The sequence below is a fragment of the Eschrichtius robustus genome, chromosome 3 (genome assembly GCF_028021215.1).
Source record: "Eschrichtius robustus isolate mEscRob2 chromosome 3, mEscRob2.pri, whole genome shotgun sequence".
Classification (NCBI taxonomy): domain Eukaryota; kingdom Metazoa; phylum Chordata; class Mammalia; order Artiodactyla; family Eschrichtiidae; genus Eschrichtius; species Eschrichtius robustus.
In genome coordinates, this window is record NC_090826.1 from 173158705 (window position 1) to 173181917 (window position 23213).

Below are 23213 nucleotides of genomic sequence, written 5' to 3' on the forward strand. Positions count from 1 at the left end.
TATTAAGGTAATCAGTTTTTAAATGTGGAGACTATCAGCGTTTTTCTTATAAATTACTATCAGTGTATCCTTGACATTCTTAGAAGCAATCTTTTAAATATCAAAACCAGCTGTAATTTTTCTCTTTTGATGTAAATTAAAATTCCATACAACATCACTGTCAGCTTAAGGTAGGAAGAAATAAGCTAGTTTATAAAAACAATTTGAAAAACTTAAAAAAACACGCAATTCAAAAGGGCATATGCACCACTGATAATGTGGTGATAAATTATCAAATAATTAATGTGGAAAGAAAGTAATTTTAGTTCCTGAAATGTTGATCATGTCTTCCAAGTATCAGAATAATTTAAGTAATTTATAACTAAGCACTGAAAAGTTTTCCTAGTCTGCTTATATTCCTAAAGTAAATTTTTTAATGTATGTGGTAGGATTTTGGTTCAAAAAGCTATCTTAATGATTTTTTACTTTACCAGTCATGTCTGCTGATTATCATAATCACCTTCACTGCCATGTTACCCCTGACCTCTTCTACTACCAAAAAAAAAAAAATTATTTTTACATGTACCAAACTTTTCAGTGTGTTATAATTCTCATTAGGAATGGGAATTATTAAGCATCCTTTTTGTTTTTTAAGTCTCTTCTTTATACAATAGACTCTGTATACATAAGCTCCAAGAAGGAAACACTTTCTAGTTTCTATTTTCTGTATATGTGACTCCCTTTTTTTTTCTTCTTTTTTAAGCTTCTGCAGAATTGCACGAGATGGGAGGATAGGCTTCAAAACATCCATTAGAATTTTTATTTGTTGTTTGAAATTTCTTTAAATAGTTGAACATTATTTTTAAAAGTGTTGTGAATGTCCAGGGAGATAAAGGGATTTTTATAAACAAATTCCCTGGCAGAAGCTGCATTACGTGCTGTATATTTCAGGCTAATAATAAGGGCTTACAGTGGGTCAGTGTGTCATATCCCAACGGTGTCTGGTGAGATGGAGGGTTATCTTATATGTCAGCTAGCTAACCCTGTGAACAATTTTTTGAGCAGGCAAGATAATGGGACTGAATTCTGAAATGAGGGTTGATATATACTGGAGTATTGTCACATGTGAGAACAAGAACTTTTTAAAGTAAATGTAGTCACCTTTTGACAGCATTAGGCATATTTGATAATGGGGTATATTTTAAGTGAATAGACTGGGTAGAGTATGAAGAGAATCATATATAATGGTATGTTTAAATAGATAGATTTAAAAATCACAAATTCTGTAATGCACAGGAGGTTTTTATTAATAGAAAGCTGCTGAGAAAAAAAAAGGAAACTTTTTTTCGTCTCTATTATGATTACTAAATTAACATAACCTAATACTAGTAAGGTTTCAACTTCTTAATTGCAATTTTAAGTTTTGAATATAAAATTACTTCTGCCCAAACAGGGGTACAATAATCTAGAAATCTTTAAAATTGTTTTGCTTTACTGTGTTTCCTGGCTAGTATCTTCATAAACCATCATATAAAATGTTAATGCCTTTTTTATATCACTAATTGTTTAAAAGATTTTTATTTCAGTCTTTCTTTGCATTTCCCTGCATTATACACTTAATTTTGAGAAAAGGTCTGTGTGTCTGTGTGTATGTGTGTATGTGTGTGTATGTGTGTAAAATGAACCTCAGGAAAACGCTTATTTTTAAATGTAGATGTGAATTGCTTGACGTGAATTGAATAAGATAATCCACATTCATACTCTTATGGCTTCTAAATTCAAATTTTAGAAGATGTATAGATTTGGAGTATAATCTAAGTATGTTGCAGTGGGATGAGATTATAAAGTTTTTTACACCATCTTGTGCACATTTTGTTTATTACTTTGGCATTTACTCTTATAAAAGGCAGATCTTTATGCACAATGGATTTTGTGTAAACGTATGTGGACCTATCCTTATTTTCTTGAAGCCTGTGGTATTGCAAGCATCATGAATGAGTGATTTAAGAAGGCTTTGGTCAGCCAGCAGAGGCCACTCACAGCTTGCTACTAAAACTGGATGGCAAAGTGAAACTCTTTCCTTAATCACTATTGGCCATCATTCTGAGCTGGTTAATTTTTAGTTCCTTACTCAAAAAAAAAAAAAAAAAAAAATTACCGTGGAGTCGTGAGAAAAAAAAAAATTGTTGCTGTATTTGTTTTTTAATTATGTAGTGATTAATCTTTCTATTAAAACATTTAGATCATTCATTATTTTGTAGGCCAGAAATGAGAATTTATACACTTAATAATTAGAAGTATTATTATTCTAATAAGCCAGTAATTCTAAATTCTTAATTATTAATGCTGACTTATTTTAACTAGGAAAAGACTGTTTAAAGTGAAGATTTAAAACAATTACATTGTTTAGTTTTAGAATGAAAATAGAAGAATTGCTAATGTTGTCATATATATACACATATGTATGTGTGTATATTTCCACACCTTTATCAGCTTAGCATAATTCGCATTTTGAGAATTCTTTTAAAGAGATATATGTGCTGCTATTACTTGAAAATGTACTAAGATTACTTCCAGATTACCTGAAGTCTGTCTTCAGTCACTACTTCATGTGATACTGACACCTAGCATCTTCCCTTTGACACATACGCTTCCTGCCAGAAAAGGTAATCCTCAATTGAAAGGATAGCCTTGTGCTTCTCTGTGCTTTATTTCCTGTGATTTTTTGATTCTTTATAAAACCTTTCTGGTTTGCAGGTGTAATCTCACATTTACACTGTTATCTGCTTTTGAAGGAAAAAAAGAGTCCAAGTTCTCAAATTTTCCAAGTTTCCTCACATATTCTCATCATGAAATGTTTACTCCTCTCGAGTGCGATTTTTAAATTTTTTTTACTACTTTGCCTGTAATGACTAGCGGTGGAGCCATTTGTTATTCTTGTTAGTCTCTCCATAACATGGGCTGACAACCCTGTTTGAGCTGCCATGCTCACTCTTGCCTATATTTAAAATAGCCCCGTAGGTTACCCTGAAGTTACAAGTAAAGACCAGAATGTCCTTGAATGTATGTTTCTAGGCTGAAGATTTTCCAAGAGTGTATTCTAGATTCAAGCCAGCATCTCCTGTGGCAAATCCCCAAATACAGAAAACACTTGTTTTGCTGTATTGTCTCCTTTGTGTGGTCCCCTGTAGGGGAAACTTAGTAAATTGTGGATAGAACAAATCTAGCTCTGTTTTTAGTCTTTGTAATCTGGGTGTTATGTGCCCTCACCCCAGTGGGTGTTAGTTTCTTCATCTAGTGTTTGAGGATAATGACGTCTATTCACTTTAGCCATCTTGCCTGTGAAAACTTACCTTATAAGCAGGAAAGACTGATAAAGAATAGGAGTGTCATCATTAATCACACAAATATTTCTACAAATTGTATTAATTCTTGATGTGTCATGGGTAGTCATTATTACACTTTTATTGTTGGGTTATTCATGCTTACATCCTTCCAAGAAGGGTTAAAAATTGCATAGTAAAAGTATAATGGAACAATGTGGAACCTTTAACCTTGACACCCAGGTAAAAGTCATCAGATTCACTCACTGTGTTAACATCTACTACAATATAATTTAGATAACATGAAGGCTGTGAATAGTAGATGCTGCATAGATCCTAAAAAGAGGTTTTTTTTTCCCCTAAAATCTTACCAGGGTGAGCTCTGCTGATAAGAGCAAGATTGTTTATGAATATTGGTATACTTAAAGATATGAATAATGATGAGAACCTAGTACATCTTTCTGTTATGTTATTAGATTTTATAAAATCCCAAACTCTGAGGCATTGTCTTGGTTAGAAAACCAAGGTCTAGTGTACAAATTTATTAATTTAGTACAACAACTTTTGAAACCTCAGGTAATTCAGTTGTCCTCAGAAATGGATCCTCTTCCTTCCTGAATATTCCTTCCAGGGGGACATTGTCCAAAGCTGGAACTCCTCATAGGTAAGGACTTATTACACTGACCTCTCCCTCAGATCCAACACCTTACCTGGCACACATCAGGCATTCTGCATGCACCTATTATTTTTTTAGTTTCTTATAGCCAGTGAAGAGGATTCTTCATAGTCACCTGTATAATTTCACATTTACTTTAATAGCCATCTAGACAAATGAAGGTAAAATATGGATTAGCACATGAATTATTTACTGATCTTTTTTCCTTTAAAAAAAACAAAACAAAACGAAAAAACACCTTGGAATTAGAGGGGTCCCTTAACACAGAACTTTATCATTATGTAAAAAAGATTAGTAATCTTTGTAACAATATAACTAAATCAATGTAACGATATAACTAAAGTCACCCAACTGAATGGGAGCCATATACCACACATTATACAGTAAATTTAAGCATGATTTTATATACACTATAGGTAACTAGTAAATATTTGTTGAATTGTATCAAGTAGAGCAGTTTGGGGTTTAGAACAAGGAACAATCAACTACTGCATCAGGAGCTGGAGAGAAGGATCAGAGTGGAAAGCAGGGATGAGATTAGAGAGGGCTTCAAATGCATTTCTCATTAGTTTTAATTTTGCTTTCAGTGTAGGGCTATGGATGGCTCTGGCATGAGAAAACTGACATGTTGAAAAGCAGCAATTTAGAAAGTTGAGTTTGACAAGTTGTTAAGATGGATTGGAGCAGGGAGAGAGAAACTGCACACAACTCCCTTCTGCCCGCCTTATTCCTCTTAAATCAGATAACTACTTTGTTTCCCTTTAATCATATAAATGATATCCATTTATGCTACCTGAATTGTTACTTTTTTGTATTTGCTTTAAAAGTAATTCTAAAGTAATTTCTACTTTTTTGTATGTTGTTTTAGAAGTAATTCTAATGTTATTTTCTTGAATGCTTCCCATCCCCAAATAAATTGTGCCTTTTGTGAATCGTGACCATTATGTAATATTATATATGAGAACAGGTGACACAATGAAATATTTTATTCATTCTCCCAACTATCTTGTACCACATTTTTACAACACTGATGTAAACTCAGGTGCCCTCATTTGAAATACTTTTGGAGACTCTTTCTTCATTCTGCTGTATGTGATTAAAAGATTGACATTATACACATTCATTTAACAGCTATTAATTAAAATCAACTATTGCAAAACATTTAGAATATGATTTTCTTGGGCTTGTTTTTAAATGAAGATAATGTATAGACTAGCAACGATAGTAAGTTTTCTTCCACCTCTTTGCTTTCCTTTCCTTACTTCTTACCCCCAGGGTTTAAAGTCCTATTTTTAAGCCTCTTGCTGTTGAGTTGTTTTCCTTAATATCTGTCACATATATTTGACTGACACATTTATTGAATGTACCAGGGGGGGGGGGCCTTCATGCAGAGCCTGCTAAACTTTAAAGGCTTGTTTCTTTCTTCAGAGAAGTTGAGTCAAATTAATAATGGTCCTTAGAGAAGCAGGAAGCTTCTGGGTCTTGACAAACTGGCAGGGAGGCTCAGACAATGTCTCGCTGTAGCCTGGAGGCCGAGCGGATTTGATTGACCAGTTCTCACACAACTGAAAGGCCTTCTTTTGAATGGCAGCCTGCCACCCTAAGTGTTTGTCAGTGTAGGCACTGAAGCAGAATAGCATTTGGAAAGCAAAATATAATTGTAAGTGAGAGAAAAGTTGGAGGACAAAGGCTCTACTAGAGGCAGAGAAGAAAGGATGATGGTTTCTTGTGCTTCTATGGAGACATAACATCTCCTGAATTTATAGAAGGAATCTTATTCATTGAGAACATAAGTAGGATATCATTCATGTTGAACAAACTCATTATTAATCTCATAAGACCATTGTGTCTCAGATAAGTTTACCTAATATGGGAAGTAGTTCATTCAACCATCTAATTATAGAAGAATGGGATGAGATGCAGTGGGTTTGGTAACAATAACAAAGTGAAAATGAGGTATAAAACCAACTGTTCTGTCTATCTTTGAAGGAAAGTCATAAAATCAGTGTTGATAAATCAGTGATAGAAAAAATAAGAAATTTCTTTTAATGTATCTAATAAAACTGAGAAAGATTTTGTCATTGAAATCATTTGGCTAAGTTTCCCTTATATTGGTACTTATTGACCTTATGAATTTTGATAGTGGTACTTGTACAGCTGTTATTAAGTTTTCATCTAGTAACTACTACATTTCTGATTTTCTAAGGTTGATAACTTGATTGTAAATAACAATAGTAAAAACTGAGATCCATGTGATCTTTTAGCATTATAGTCTATTTCACAATCTAGTAAGGCCAGAAGTTGACATAAACGCTATGCTATCCAGAGACCATTCATTCCTATCTAGCTTTGAGTTTATTTTTTTAATTTAATAATTTGCATAATAAACATAGATACTGAAAAGAAATATGCCTACTTTATTTAGGATTGTAGTCACTATTGATGTAGTAATATTTAACAAATGAATCATAAAAATTCAGGGCATGCAGTGTGATGTTTAAGATTCTTATCAGTAAATATTGGCTAATTATATAAAAGATTGTTTCCAGAGTTTTAACAAATAACAAGAATTGGATTGTGGAGATACTATTTCTCATGAAGAACAGAATACCTGTTTCCTCTCTGACCTTGTGAAATAAAATCTACTTTTTCTAACAAATAACTTTTACAACATGAATATCTTATGGGATATTTAAAGAGTTATGATTTTTTTTTTAACTTGTGATTTCTTTCTAAGACGTTTCTGGAATACCTGGAAGGCATATTTTTTGGAGAATAAAATAATCACCATACTTAATCATTTACTAGAAATTAATACTTTGACCTGATGTTTTACGTTGCTTCATTTTATTTTTAGAAAGATTAACCCCGAATTATAAATTTTTAGGAAGAATTCTGTAAGAATGTTTCTTGACATTTTATAATTCTTTGAAGTATCTACTAATAATCAATCATATTAAACACATGTTTTCAAGTTTAAAAAACACTGAAACTCCAGTATAGCCCTGATTTCCATAAGCTGAATTCTATACTAAGATCTTACCCTCAGATTTTTGGTAAGCATGTCTAGTCACTAAAGTAGCAAAAGATTCCTGTTGTTAGAATAGTTTACTCCTGAGGCAGACCAGTGTCATTGACCCTAAGAAGATCATCATGTATGGATCTCAGTGTTTCTTTATTTCATTAAAAAAATTCTAAATTATGCCTCGTTACATATCTTTAAAAGTAAAACCAAAATTGACTTGAAATAACAGTCAAGGATATTCACCTCTTTTTTTAAAAAAAAGGGCCATGTACTAGGTAAATATGTAGAGTCATTTAAACATCTACATTTGATATTGTAAATCTTTTGTGAGTTATTTACAGCAATTGAATTGAGCTTATAGTTTCTATATATGATTTCTGAGAAATACATAGTATGATTATTTCTGACTAGATTGAAAGCTTACATATGTATTGTGGTATAAATTAGTTATAAATTCTGTTTTGTTGTACTCAGTTGCATTGTTTTCATCAGGCAATTTATCACATGGGTATATGTGAAATTTCTTCATTTATTAAATTTCAGATTACGTATTTCAAGCCAGAGCAAGACTTAAACATTTTTCCATAAGTATAGCTGCAGGTAAACAAGCAATTTTAGCCCTGAAAATAGCTTCTGCTTCTGTCAACACTTTGTTTATTCTTTCTCTGAGATAAAAAGTTCAGTTTTCTGATATTTGTACCAAGATAAAGTCAGTAAACAAGATTAATATAGTGTGGAAAAGGTTGTCAGCAGCCCTGGCAAAGGAAATAAGTTGCCTGTACATAGAACATACTGTAAACTGAATAAAAGTGTCAGGTCCACCATGAGATAATGTGATCATGAACCTCTAACAAAGCATGACATAGGCGCAGTCGGCTTTTCTCATAGCCACTGTGTAGAAAATGGATTACTATATTCCAGGGTTACCCACTGGAATAGCATGAAAACCTCATTTTGAGATGAATGCAGGTGTAGTCCTGGAGTTGAGCCACATGTTTACCTGTGGTGCTCAAACCATAGGGTTATTAATGTCATCATCTGTGCACATTTGCAATATTTGCATTTCTTAGAGTTTCAGGATGTGCTGGCATCCATGTTACCCAATTGATACGAGACAAAATACATTTTTGAAAATGTTCGTTTCTTCTGAGGGGCATTTGTTGCCTCATCATGCCTTTTTGGATTCTATACGTTAAGTGGCACTTCTATAATTACAGAGGGATTTTTTTTTTTTAATATGGCAGAGCATGATGTAAAGCCTTTTGCTGTCAGTTTATGTCTCATCAGTTGTGATGGTGGATTCATGCTGCGTTTATGTTCCCGTTGAGAACCCTCTATAGGATAGGAAAGTTGTGACATTTTCTTTAAAAATGGGAATAGCTTGCAATGTCAAAAAAGTTGAACCTTGAATTCTTTATCAGCTTTTTAATTTGATTTAGAAATAAAGGAATAAAATTTTTTCTCTTAAGTGAAATTACATTTTGTTCTATGTAAATACACAAACAATTCCTAACTTTATGGGAAAACTATAAAAAGGACTACTCACTACTTCCTTGACTTAAGTCTTTGTATGCATTTTTTTTGAAGTACAGTTGATTTACAATGTTGTGTTAGCTTCAGATATACAGCAAAGTGATTCAGTTATACATATATATATATGTATATATTCTTTTTCAGATTCTTTGTCATTTTAGGTTATTACAAGATAATGAATATATTTCCCTGTGCTATACAGCAGGTCCTTGTTGCTTATCTATTTTATATATAGTAGTGAGTATAGTTTAATCCCAAACACCTAATTTGTATGCATTTAAAATGTGTGCATTATAATACATGTTATTTACATTTAGGAGTTAACTACAAACATGTTGGTCCTAGGAAATATCATCTTCTCAGCACTAATCTAATAAACCTTTTTTAATATACAGTTAAATATATTTGCAGTTGTACAGTATTTGGAAATGAGAGTCAGTGGTCTAGTTCTTAAGAAAGATTTTTTTTTTTTCTGTTGTGAAGGTACTTTTTAAATAGTCTTAAAATTCTAGCCGAGGAACTATGCTAGACTAAAACAAATAGCACGTTGTTAGCAGTAATTAAAGTATCTTTTGGTCCATGCAGTTGTGTCTTAGATTTTGAGAATCGTTACATTCTCCATTTCAGAGTGGATGTCCTCAAATGAAAACATCCCTATTATTCACTGCCTTTTTACACACTCAACTGTGACCTATTTTTGGTTTTAAATCTCCTTTCAGGTGACCACTCCTGGCCCAGTCAGTAACAAGAGAATGGTTCACTTTTCCCCAGATTCTCATCACCATGAGTGAGTATGCATGGTATTTGTATAATCTTGTTGGGCTGTTCTGTATCTTTCTTTTGGGAAATTGGTAGCTATTGCTAGTAATGGTGGTTCAATTTAAATCTGTCTTATAAAAGAGTAAACATCATATACCAAGGACAGTAGTCCAAGAACAATTTAAATGAAACCCACGACAGAAATTTAAAGAAAAGTTTTTAAGTAATCATTCTTTTATTTTACTTGCAATAGAATTTGAAATTCACGTGTTACTGAAAGTCATACATAAGATTATCTCAAAGCATTTAAATTTTCATTACATTCAGTAGCATCAAGCTCTCCTTCGACTCATCCATCCTCACTTCCTTCCTTCTACAACCCTTTCTAAGGTACTGAAATGAAGAGTGAGTCTTTTCCGCATTAATTCTCTACCCTCTGCTCCTGTCCAGCATGAGCTGTGATGGGACCAGAAAGTATTTGCATTTAGCAACAAAAGGAAGAGACTAATTTACTAGATAACTCCAAAAAAGTAGAGCTGTGGCTTGGTGAGTTATGGAGTGAATTTCTAGGTGCTAATTCTATTTCTAAATACATCTTTGTTGGAAAACCTGAAATAAGTTGTGTATTTTGGCTCAATACCATGTGTCTCCTATGAAGCTGGTTGAACTTGAGAAAGACCATTAAAGTATGGAACGATATGAATTAATTATTGAATGAATTTTTTCTGGAAAACAATTATATTAGGACCCATTAGGTCCTGTATTTTAAATCTACTTTTTAACAAATATAAAGCAGAAATTATTGTTCAGATGTAGCTTAATTTATAAATATTAATATGAGTATAATTTATATGATATAAAATATTATCTATATAGATTATTTTTATATATTTACTTCTATAGCTTATGATATCACAACGTTCCCTCTTAATAGCTTATCTTACTCATTGTTTTATTATCCCATAAAAGACCTTCTCTCTTTTTTCACTCAAACAGAAGAAAAAAAAAAAAAATGGATAAAGCATTCTTTATCTCATAATGACCACCAGAAGATTTGTATGTTTTCATCTTGATTTTCTGTTCTGATAGAAAACTAATACTCAAGAAAGTAGATTTAGAGCTATATTTAAGCCAAAACTCTCATTTGGTAAAGATTATAAATGCTCTGAGGGCAAACAATCTCTATCACCATCGTAATCCAGTGCCAGTTGTTGAGTGAGTGAAGACATAAAAGTTTGTATTTAAACGAGGACAAATGCAATAATGTCAGCTGAGTATTGCTTCTGAAATTAGCCGGTATGACCCTCATTGAAATATCCCAACAACCCTTCCACACCCATCTCCCCATAAATCAGAGTTTCTGGGGCTGGAACTTAGATGCCACCGTTTTTAGAGCTTCCCAAGTCATCCCAATGTGTTTGATTACAATTCTCTCAACACTCGGGACTAAAACGGTCATTTTACTACCTCGCACCGTCCACTTTTTTTAGTATCTCATTCTGACCTCCTCTTTTCCACATCCTCCTCCATTATTTTAATTACAGCTCTGTTATCTTTTATATGGATCTTTTTGTCTCTACTCTCTCACTATTTCAGTACATACTACTTACTTCTACTATTCAAGTTCAGTTCTGATCCTTTTATTTTCCTATTAAAACTTCCAGTATTGATTGCCTCTTGACAGTAGACAAACCTTAGCATATCGTTAAACACCTTCCACAATCTGGCTCCAGTAACGTTTCCACTTTGTTATCCGTTATCTCTTCCTCCTAACACCAGTGGTCCAGCTGTCTAGCTCTGTGCCCTGAATAGAACCTCTGCTGCACTGGCCCCTTTAACCAGTGACTTTGCTCATTCATCTCCTCCTATCCATATCTGTCAAAACCCTGTTTATTATTCAAGACTGATTGAAAAGTCATCTATTATATTTTTCAGGATGTACTAGGTGCAGGTAACAGAGTATGAAACTAATGCTAGCTCAGACCAAAAGGTTTGGTTTTTCTTTTCCTCACACGAGAAGTTAGAAGGAAGGTGGCTCTAGGGCTTGCTACTAAGCTTAAGGATATTATCAAGGGCCAGACTATTTCTCTTTTTCTGCTTCATCACCTGTATTTGTGTCCTAGAGCTACAGTAACAAAGTATCACAAACTGGGTGACTTAAACAACAAATGTATTGTCTCATAACTCTTTTCTTTTTCCATACTTTTTCTTTTATTTCATTGCAGAATAAAATTCCTCTTGCATTCTTGCACTCTCCCTTTAATTTTCTATATTCTTAAAATACTTTTTATTGAAGTATAGGTAACATACAATATTATATTAGTTTCATTTATTGAAGAAGCTGTCTTTCCCCCATTGTATGTTCTTGCCTCCTTTGTCGTAGACTAATCGCCCATATAAGTGTGGGTTCGTTTCTGGGCTCTCTATTCTGTTCCCTTGGTCTGTGTATCTTTTTTTGTGCCAGTACTGTACTGTTTTGATTACTATAGCTTTGTAGTATAGTTTGAAGTCAGGGAGCATGACACCTCCAAGCTTTGCTCTTCTTCCTTAAGAGTGCTTTGGCTGTCTCACATTTCTGAAGCCTGGAAGTCCAAGATCAGGGTATCAGCAGGGTTGGTTCCTTCCGAGGGCCCTGAGGGAGAGTCTGTTCCTTGCCCCCCTCCTCACTTGTGGTTTGCTGGCAATCTTTGCTGTTCCTTGACTTCTGCTGCATCAACCCGGTCTCTGCCTTCATCTTCCCATTGCCTTTGCCCTGTGTCTGTATCTGTGTCCAACTTTCTGCTTTTTATAATGACACAGATACAGATATATAATAACATTTTATAAGGTCAAATTGAATTAGGGCCCACCCTAGTGACCTCATTTTAACTTGATTACCTCTGTAAATACCCTATTTCAAAATAAGGTCACATTTTACAGTACTAGGGGTTAGGACTCCAACATATCTTTGGTGGGGGGGGACACATTTCAACACATAGCATCTTCCTGGTCTTTTTTTCTTATATGTCTTCAGATTTACTGCCTCATAGTCTCAAGATGGCACCTATGGTTCCACATATCATGTCTGCATTCAAGGCAGGAAGAAGAGGGAAGGACAGTACAAGCAGCTTTCCTCAAGAAACAAAATTATTTTCAAAAATCACTCACCCACCTTCCCTTAATTCTCATTGACCAGAACTGGGTTACTTGGTCCCCCATAGTTGCAAGCGAGTTTAGGAATGTAAGTGTCTAGCAAAGGTTTAGATCAGTCATGATAGGTTACTTGAGTCCGGCACATAGTGGCCCCTAACAAAATAAGGATAAGAAGAGGATACTATCCATTGAGTAGCTGCTAACGAAATTTGTCGTACTCAGCTCACTGACTTTTCAACATCCATACACAGTCTTCACTCCATACATACATACTGTGTGAAATGCCTTTCCGGCCTTTCCCAAAGAAGACCACTTCAGAGTCTCATCCAGTTACATCATCTGTCTCAAAATCTCATCCGGGACCTCTGAGTGACATGAAGCTTTCATCAGATCTGGCTATGGCTCCTTGTAGTATGTTGTATGTAGCATAAATTAAAGGTGACTGCATATAAAATGTAGAATTGTGGAGAATGCAGGCTATTTCAACAAAAGCTCCTATTCGGTAAAGGAAGCACTTAATATACGTCCAGTTTGGCAAGCAGTCCTTTTCTGCTTTCTTGGAGGACCTTTCTTGTTATTTATATGGAAGATCACAGCTGATATGTTCATTACCTCAGATGCCCTTCCAGGGTGCTGCACAGTTTTTCCAACTCATTTCTTTTTTTTTTTTTTCCCTTCAGCTTTATTGAGGTATAATTGACAAACAAAAACTTGTAGAATATTTAAAGTGTGCAACAGGATAATTTTATATATATTTATATACATATTCACACACACGTTGTAAAAAGATTCCCACCATCGAATTAACACATTCATCAGCTCACATATTTACTTTTTTTTTTGTTTTTGGGTGAGAACATTTAAGATCTACTCTCTTAACTTTCAAGCATACAATACAATATTGTTAATTATAGTTGTCATTAATGTACATTAGATCCTCAGGCTTTATTCGTCTTGTAACTGAAAGTTTGTGCCCATTTATCAGCCTCTCCCTAGCTCCTCCACCCCACTCCCCACCTCAGCCCCTGTCAACCACGATTCTACTGTGTTTCTAGAAGTTCAACTTTTTTTTTTTTTTTTTTTTTAAGATTCCACATATAAATGATATCAGCACTGTTTATCTTTTTCTGTCTGGCTTACTTCACCTAGCATAATGCCCTCCAGGTTCATCCATGTTGTCACAAATGGCAGGATTTCCTTCCTTTTAAGGCTGAATAATATTCCATTGTGTGTGTGCATATTAATTGACCATATATGTATGGGTTTATTTCTGGGCTCTCTATTTTGTTCCATTGATCTATGTGTCTGTTTTTAACCAATACCATACTTTTTTGATTGCTATACTGTAATATATATATATTTAGTATGTATTTTTGAAGATAGTTTGAAATCAGGAAGTGTGATAGCTCCAGGTTTGCTCCTCTTTATCAAGGTTGCTTTGGCTATTTAGGGTATTTTATGGCTCCATACAAATTTTAGGATTTGTTTTCTATTTCTGTGAAAAATGACATTGGAATTTTTATGATTCCCTTCGCTCTGTGGATTGTATGGATATCTGTGCATAGTATAGATATTTTAACAATATTAATTGTTCCTATTCATGAATACAAAATCTCTTTCCATTTATTTGTGTCTTCTTCCATCAGGGTTTTATAGTTTTTGGTGTATAGATGTTTCACCTCTTTGGTTAAATTTATTCCTAAATATTTTATTACTTTTGATGCTATTGTATATGGGATTGTTTTCATAACTTCTCTTTGTGATATTTTGTTGTTAGTGTATCCAAACACAGCCAGCTTATGTATATTGATTTTGTGTCCTATAGCTTTACTAAACTTGTTCATTTGTTCTAATAGCTTTTTGGTGGAGTCTTTAGGATTTTCTATGTGTACTATCAGGTCATCTGCAAATAGAGACAATTTTACTTCTTCCTCTCTGGTATGGATGTTTTTACTTTCTTTTTCTTGCCTAATTTCTCTGGCTAGGACCTCCAATATCTGTTGAATAGAAGTGGCAAGAGTAGTAGCCATCCTTGTCCTTTTCCTAATCTAAGAGGAAAAGCTTTCAGCTTTTTACCACTGACTATGATGTTAGCTGTGGGCTTGTCATATATGGCCTTTACCATGTTGAGGTACATTCATTCCTTCTATTTGTTGAGAGTTTTTATCATGAAAAGATGTTGAATTTTATCATTTGCTTTTTATGCATCTATTAAGATGATCACATGACTTTTATTCTTCATTTGGTTAATTTGATGTACCACATTTATTAATTAGTAGTTGTTGAACTATCCTTGCATCCCTGGAATAAATCCCACTTGATCATTGTGTATGACCCTGTTGAATTTGTTTTGCTAATACTTTGTTGAAGATTTTTCTATGTTTATCGGGAATATTGGCCTGTAATTTTCTTTTCTTGTAGAATCCTTCTCTGGCTTTGGTATCAGGATATAATGCTGGCCTCGTAAAATGAGTTTGAAAGTGTTCCCTCCTCTTTGATTTTTTGGAAGACTTTGAGAAGGATTGGTATTAATTTTTCTTTAAATATTTCATGGAATTCACCAGTGAAGTGATCTGGTCCTGGACTTTTTTTTTTTTTTTTTTTTTTGCGTAGTTTTTGATTACTGGTTCAATCTGCTTCCTAGTAATTGGTCTTTTAGATTTTCTGTTTCTTCATGATTTCAGTTTTGGTAAATTTTATGTTTCTAGGAATTTATTCATTTCTTCTAGGTTATCTGATTTGTTGGAATATAATTGCTTATAGTAGTTTCCTGTGATCCTTAGTATTTTTATGTGATCAGTTGTAACAGCTGGGAAAGGATGTAGTTAAGCCCCTTCCAGGGGGAACAAAGATGGGTGTTTTGCCTGCTCCCTCTACACTGAGCTTAGGTGTATTGCCATGAGGGGGCATTGTCCCTGTGTCTGTTTAAAAACTGCTTCTTTGTTTGCTGTAGTCCTGTGGGACTAGTGAATGCAAGCTCCACTGGCTGTCAGAGCCAGGAGATCCAGGGCCTATCCCTCAGGTGGCAGCTGCAAAAGCTGGGGCACCAGACATGTGTACAAGCTAGCAGCCTGGTTTTATTGTTCCAGCGAGCAGGAGTGAGAAGGCGGGGGAAGTGCCCCCAGCCCACTGGACTCTGAGGAGGATCGCAGCCAGCCCCTGGATGCATCCTCAGTTAGACTCTAGAACCTCAGACGGCAGCTTGTAAGGTTTGCCATCAAACCTTTGCCTTCCAGGAAAAGACTGGGAGATGGACGTTTCTAGGCAAACATCCTGCTCCCTCTGGGCTGAACCTTGAGGGATAGCCACAGAGAGTGCTCACGTGCCCGTTAAGAACTGCTTCTTTCTTTGCAGTCCTTTGAATCTCAGAGCTGGGTGCTTTGGGGGCCCTTCCCTCAGGTGGCAGTCTTAAAATTGCCTTTCTTCCACTTTAGAAAAAAAGATGCCCTCTCAGTTCTGATCTTATCTTGGCACATTTCCCTATAGTGTAAAATCCTCTTGGGTTCCAAACAGGGGGTCATTCATATTGTACTGATACTGACGTTGACAGATTAAATCAAATGACTAAGTCACAAAGCTTTATGCAATTTAGGTAGTTACTAATTCTTTGTTTTCAGCATCTGGTAGATTATTAAAAATACCGCTTAATCTTGAAATCATTGTGTGTGATATTTTTTGGCATAAAACTCTGAAGGAGTTCAATAATCAGGTGTTGGTTCTAACCAAATTCCTTTTATTTCCATTTATCAATTTGTGTGAACAAGGTTTCTGAGCACTCAAATTGTTAAAAATAACAGTAGAATTGATGCTAATGGTAATAGTCATCAATGGATGTATGAACTAATTTGGGGGGAAAACTTGTTAGTGATAGCTTTCTAATAAAATTTTATTTTTATGTTTAGTATTATCAAAATGTATTTATGTTGGTTTAGTTGAGTACTAATGAAAACTATTTCAGATCTTAAGTAACTGATGGTTATCAACTAACAATTATTATTAGCATTGACTAACTTATAAACTTTTCAAAATAATTTTTACTCTAGTTTTATAGTCACAGATCCTTAAGGAAATGTTATATGTGTATTTATATACATATATATGTATGTTATATAGATACACACACACATTTTTGTTGCAGAAGACTATACTAGGATAACTAATAAAAGGCTTTCAAGTATAAAATTATATTACACTAGGTTAAACTTCTGTGAACGAGTGAATTGTAAATTGAAGGGATTCAAGGAGAAAAATAAGCCATGTAAAATTTTCAACTTTTAAAGACGTGCCTGTCCTGATCTTTTTTTAATGGATCGATGGCTAATATAAAAGAGCAATGATATTTAGATTCCAGTGTGTATATTCAAAAGAGTGGTGCAGTTTATTTTACTTTGAATATCAATATATAAAATTAATAGAAAATGAATCCTTTGCAAGTATTTAAATTATGATGAAAGTTTTAGATGTCTACATAAAAATATGCAAAGGGAGGATATCTTCATAACTGTTTCAGGCAATATGTGCTCAAGAATGGTTGAAGACCACTCTTGTGTAGACTCTGATCAGGAAAAAATAACGGAATATCCTACAAATAATGGTTTAAGCAGAGAGCTGTTTAGTGTACTCACATAACTGGAAGTCTGGAAGTAGACAGTTAGTTGCACAGCTATTGAGGAGGCAATAACAGTATCTGCTACAACCTCCTTTAAGGAATCTTTGTTTTTTTCCCCCAAATTTCAACCAGCAGTTCTCGATACCTTCTATATTCTCCCTTTGGGTCTTTATTTCTACTTGATTATAGTATTTGTCACGTTATTCTCTAGACTATAATTATTATATGCATACCTTATTCCTCTAATGAGCCATGAATTTGCCAAGGGTGGAAGCTTTTTCTTGTCCTTAAATTTCTCATAATATACAATACAATGCACACATCAAAAATCACTGGCTCTGGGGTCCAGGTTATCAAGTTCCACTACTGGCTAGTGATGAGGAGAAGACCCCCCCTTCCTGATACTTGCACAAGAGTATAGGGAAAGCGTAGATGAACTGTGGTTTTGTGTAATCCTTGCTGCACTTATCTCAGAATGCAGAACTGTAAGAATGGCTAAAATAGTCATTCAATTACTAAATATTTAGAAACTTCTAATTGGATAGTAGGCAACAGCTACTACTTTCAGTGAATGATTCCTCTAAGTCAATATTTGTTTTGCTTTGGAAGATCAACTACAAAAAATAATCTGATATAGGAATACTTAAAATAATTTTCCTTCGCAGAATTTCAAGAATTTTATTTTTAATAAATAAGGGGAAATATTTTACAGGTTCTAATGCAATAACATTTAGGAATTTTCAGTTCCTATGGTCTCATGGTTAGTAAAGTTTAGTGTAGGGCAGCTTGGAAAAGTCTAATCGAAGAAACAGAACTGCTGAGCTGAGGGATGGAAAAGGATGGTTTTAGAGTCATTAGAGCAATACCCAGCATGGTGCTCAGTGTGGAAAAACTCACCTCACTGAAAGTTTTCAGTGCAGTATATGAGAAAGCGGAAGTAGGTCATTAAAATGTGAAGAGTTTCTCTAAAGAAAATATTTCACAATAATTTCAGTTATAAAATAAAATTACTTGTAGAAATTTGGTGACCAGCCAACTTTGCTGAGCACAAGTTAGATTATGGAGTCTTGGTTTTAAAGGTAGACTAACACGTGCTCTGTACAGATATTGAGAAGCCTTATAGAGTGTCATAATTATGAAAATGTGATTATTTTCACCGTACTAATTGTTTTATATTCCATCTGATAGTTATTTCCTTGGAACATGTACTTCTTAAAGTCCAATTGTTAATATATGATAGGTTGCTTTTAATGGGAAATATAATGCAAATAAATGAAATATTCATTAAAATAACCATAGAGAGGTACACAAAATGTGACAAGAACCTCAATCCAACTAAAGCAGAGAAATTAGTATCTAATTTCTGAGTAAAAATAACATGTTAAGTTTTGAAACTCACATTTAATTATTCTGTTGACTTTTTGAAAATACAAATATTAAAATCTGCAAAATAAAATTAATATATGACTGCCTAGTTTTAAAAAATGTTGGGGCTTCCCTGGTGGCACAGTGGTTAAGAATCTGCCTGCCAATGCAGGGGACACAGGTTCGAGCCCTGGTCCGGGAAGATCCCACATGCCGCGGAGCAACTAAGCCCATGCGCCACAACTACTGAGCCTGTGCTCTAGAGCCCGCGAGTCACAACTACTGAGCCCATGTGCCACAACTACTGAAGCCCGCGTACCTAGAGCCCGTGCTCCACAACAAGAGAAGCCACCGCAATGAGAAGCCCGCGCACCACAGTGAAGAGTAGCCCCCGCTCGCCGCAACTAGAGGAAGCCCGCGCGCAGCAATGAAGACCCAATGCAGCCAAAAATAAATAAATAAAATAAATAAACTTATAAAAAAATAAAAATATTAAAGGCATCAAATGGGGTTACTTTTTATTCACTCCACCTCCCTTTATGCCTCTATGTATTGACCTTAAATGGTCCAGAATTTTTTCCCTGCCAACATTTTTCCAATCATTTATGAGATGCTTGTTTTTAAATTGAGCAAATATGATTTATTAATTGATTTTTACATTGATATTTATATTTTGCATTTATTTCACTTGAAAGTCTAGGAAATTTACCTGAGGAATTGTATGTAGATCAAAACTTATTTTAAATGCCCATGGGTAACTACTTATACACCTATGATGAATTGCTTTATAAAGCAAATATTCACCCTTTATTTTATCTTTTGTGTAAATATAAAGTTTGCTTAAAGCAAGATTTGCCCGGATGAAAGGTTATGGTTATTGGGAATACTTTTACACTTTGAAATTTAGCATCTATTTCTTTATGGTGAAAGTAACTTCAACTTTAGATTGAGATAAATAAGATAGACTGGACCAATTCCTCCTCTGATTTACTGTGATCCCCTTGGGTAAGTCATTGAGCTTACGTATTTCTTAATTTTAATTATAGAGTAAGGATGATAACAGTCCTTTCTTATATATGGCATTTTTACAAAGTACTTATGTGAAATACAGAAAGATTGTTAAACTGGGCATCAGACATTTCAAGATGATGCTGATGATGCTGGTGATGATGCTTTATATTGTAGAGTGTATTTTACTTTTCAGGGTATTATCGTATGCACCACTCTCTTCATTGTTTTTATTAGCTCTCTGAAGCATACATAGTTGGTGTTATACCCCCATTTTATAGAGAACTTGACTTTTCTGAAGTCACACACCCTATTCCTCTCAACCAAAAGTCAATTAAAGAAACCAATGTATTAAGCATTTTATTACATATTTGATAACACATTAAACCTGTTGGGGGATCCTATAGACATTACCCATGAGTATTGGTGTCTCTACTGACATTTAGGAATAAATAGGTAGTTATTGCAAAAATTCATAGAATAAAAGCTCACATATTACTTTATTCACTGTGTACTATGGGGGAGAAAATTAATACTTATTTTAAACACCCACCATGTGCTGGGTTCTCCGTCTTGTGTAGGCCTCCCCATACGGTAAGAACAGAGGGATTTATTTTATTTTATAGATGAGGAAGAACCCAAGACTCTCAACGACTTCACCTAGCCAGTAAGTGCCAGAACCTGTGTCCAAACCTAGATCTTTCTGATTCTAAAACCCATGATTTAGCAGCCATGCCAACCTGAACTTCCTGGATTTACACTTGTAGTTTAATGAAATAAATGCCAAGTTTTAGAAGGGCTTCTTGAGGTAGTTTTAGAATCGACTTTTTGTTTCATAGAAAAGGTAGAGAATGAGGAATATCTTCACATCCCGGTCATCTGCTCCACAGAATATCAGAACCCGAAAGCATCTTAAAGACCGCATAGCTCAGTGCTCTTATTCTTCTGTTTTCATATAGAATAACATGGTGGCTTTAGTTAATAAAACTCTGCCCTGAATCTCAAGTCATTCATTTATCCATTCATTCTGAAAACATTCATGAGGACCTACTGTGTGTTAGATACTAGGTGTACAGTAGTGAATAAGATAGACATCATCGCTGTTCTCATGCTACAGCCTAATAGAGATAATAGACATTAATCAGTAAGCACACCCATAAATGTATAATTATATACTGACCCATAAATTATTTATGAATATTATTATTTATAAATGCTCAAGAGACGTTACTGTATATTGTGCTAAGTACCCTAAAGGAGAACTTTAAAAAGAATTTGAAGTAGACATGGAGATGGAGAAGACTTTTTAGGACAACAAGCTTGAGATGAAATCTCTAGGAACTAAGGAATGGCAAGAAGAGCATTTCAGGCAGAGAGAATACCACTTTCTGTAATCAAGGAACTGAACAAAGGTTAAAACAAGTGACAGAATGTGAGGGAAGAGGTGAGAGGAAAGTGATGAGACTGGAGAACTGTGGGCAGGGACCAGATGATGCTGAGCCTTGCAGGATGCGTTAGGATTCTTTCTCCTAAGAGGAGTGGAAAGCCACTTAAGACTTTGGTTTACTTTTGTTTATGTATTTTCTTGAGGGTAAGGGTATGAATAACTAAAAATTCAGAATTGAACTTTGAAATGATCACTCTAGGCCTGCAGTATGATAAATGGATTAAAGTTAGTAGGTACAAGGCAAGTTGCAACTTTCCAGGTAAAACCTGATAGCTTGGACTCAGGTGGTGCCGGAAATGTTGAGAAGTGAGTGGATTTAAGAGGTGCTTATGGACTTGCTGATGGTTTGAATATGAGAGAGAAAGGTGCCCAAGTTGAGTTTTAGTTGTCCATTAGAAGGTTGATGCTGCCACTAGATGAAGATTTGGTTTGTAGCAAAAAAAGAATATATGAGGTGTTTACGTGTTCATTAAGAAATATAGTAAGCCCATTACATGTTAACACAGATAGCATATTTTTTGAAAAATGACTACCTTTTCCTCTAACAAATTAGTGAAAACATGTCATCGTTTTAGCAAATCACTTTAATGTCTGGCCTAACAGAAGCTAGATTCTCGTAGCTGCTTCTGCTTTCCATTTTTTGGCATATGAAGAAAATCCAGCCTCACACAGATGGGTAGTTGGAAAAGGAAGAAGTATTTTAATAGCCTTTTCAAAGCATTGTGGATATTCTTTGATACTGCACCAAAACACAGAGGTTTTTTTTTTTCCTCAAAGGTTAATTATAATCTGAAAACATATCAATGAGCTTTTTTTTCCTCAGTGACGTTGAAATCTATTGGTCTTGAGTTCTGAATGGATCACTTGCACATCATGATTTAGTAAATCATATGGAAGATCATTTGGAAGAACTCAAGTTCGTGGTGGCATTTACCAGTTTTCTAAAAGTCTGACTCTGGTTTTTGCTAGGAAGCTTGAAGTTTATCATGAGTCACAAGTAGTTGTTTTCCTTAACTTTAGAGGCTCAAGTTGTTTCATTTTCAAGAAAATGTCTTCCAAATAGTCAAGTGTAGATAACCGTAGTTTATTAGTCATTCTTTCAAGTTAAAAATTGTGCTCCATGAAAACAGTGGCTTTGTTCTGTTTGCATCTCCCACAATCTCACAAGTGCTTTTCTTGAGACAACTGCTGTACTTCACTATGCATCTGAAATTCTTCATGTGTACTGCCCATTTCACCACGAATGATTTTCTTAAGTATATTCCAGAGTTGAGATTTAATAAAAAATGTTTGCTGCTCTGTCAAGAATGTTCTTAAGTGAAACTGGCTGTTTTGTTTTCCCCCTGCAAGTTCATGGCAGTGAGGAATACAGTGACTACTAGTTTAGTGTTCCAGGGACCTCCTCACTCCCGCCCAGGGCTGCATAGAATACACTTTGAAGACAACACTTTGAGAACCACAGGCAGAGACAGAACCAAGCATACCAAAATTCACGTATCATCCTAGGTACTGAAGGTCATGTGGAACTCCCTGTCAACGTCTTCTACATTGACACATGTGCCTTAGTCTTTTGGCATCCTCAGTTGTAGTTGTTACCAAGATCTAGTTCTTACCTAGCGTATGGCTTCTTTTTAATACGCTATCCTCTCACCTTAATTTTTATTCCCATGCCTTGATCCATGAAACCCTATTATAGAATATTGAGTTAGGAGTTTAACAGACATTTCTACTTCCCCATTCCTCAACCCGCCCCCTCCCCCTTTCTGTTGTATACTTCTTCATACTTGCAAGTCTCTTGAATAAAACAGTTATGGTTCACAAGGAAGATGTTCAGTGTAGAAGATTATATTCCATTTCCAAAGCTAATTCGAATTTTCAGTGATAATCTGTAAACTAGTGGTGTCCAATAGAACTTTTCACAGTAATGGAAATGTTCTGTATCTGCACTGCTGATTATGGTAACTGCTAACCATGTATGTCTAGGGCACTTGAAATGTGGCTAATGCAACTGAGGGACTTAATTTTTAATATTCATTTAAATAGCCATATATGACTAGTAGCTACCATATTAGAGAGCACAAGTTTAGAGCATTATGTGTACAGGACACACTAAGTTAATACAAAATTATGCTTCTGAGTCAAAAAATAGAAACTCTATAAAAAATAGAAACTCTAAAAACCAAAATCTGTATTATAAACTGCTGTAGCTCTTTCCTTTTGAAAAGCACTTCTTTAGGAGACCTCAGTTAAGAATTCTGAGGTTGGTTTTGTCCTTTTGCATAGCTGTAATATCATTTCACTTCTCATGAAATCCTGTACATTTCTGCTACTTGTAGTTCAGCACCGTGGGTGAGGGC

At 34.7% G+C, this 23213-nt stretch overlaps 1 protein-coding gene across 4 annotated transcripts in view; it reads left to right on the plus strand.

The window, feature by feature from the left end:
- The window catches only part of GPATCH2 (G-patch domain containing 2), a 164647-nt gene that overhangs the window by 85154 nt on the left and 56280 nt on the right, over positions 1-23213 (plus strand). For all 4 annotated transcript variants that reach the window (XR_011073675.1, XM_068541815.1, XM_068541816.1 and 1 more), the window contains exon 6: positions 9256-9323. Coding sequence is in view for 3 of the 4 variants with exons in the window: in XM_068541815.1 (XP_068397916.1) it covers positions 9256-9323 (68 nt within the window). In the remaining variant the exon portion in view is untranslated. The remainder of the gene's footprint in view (positions 1-9255; positions 9324-23213) is intronic.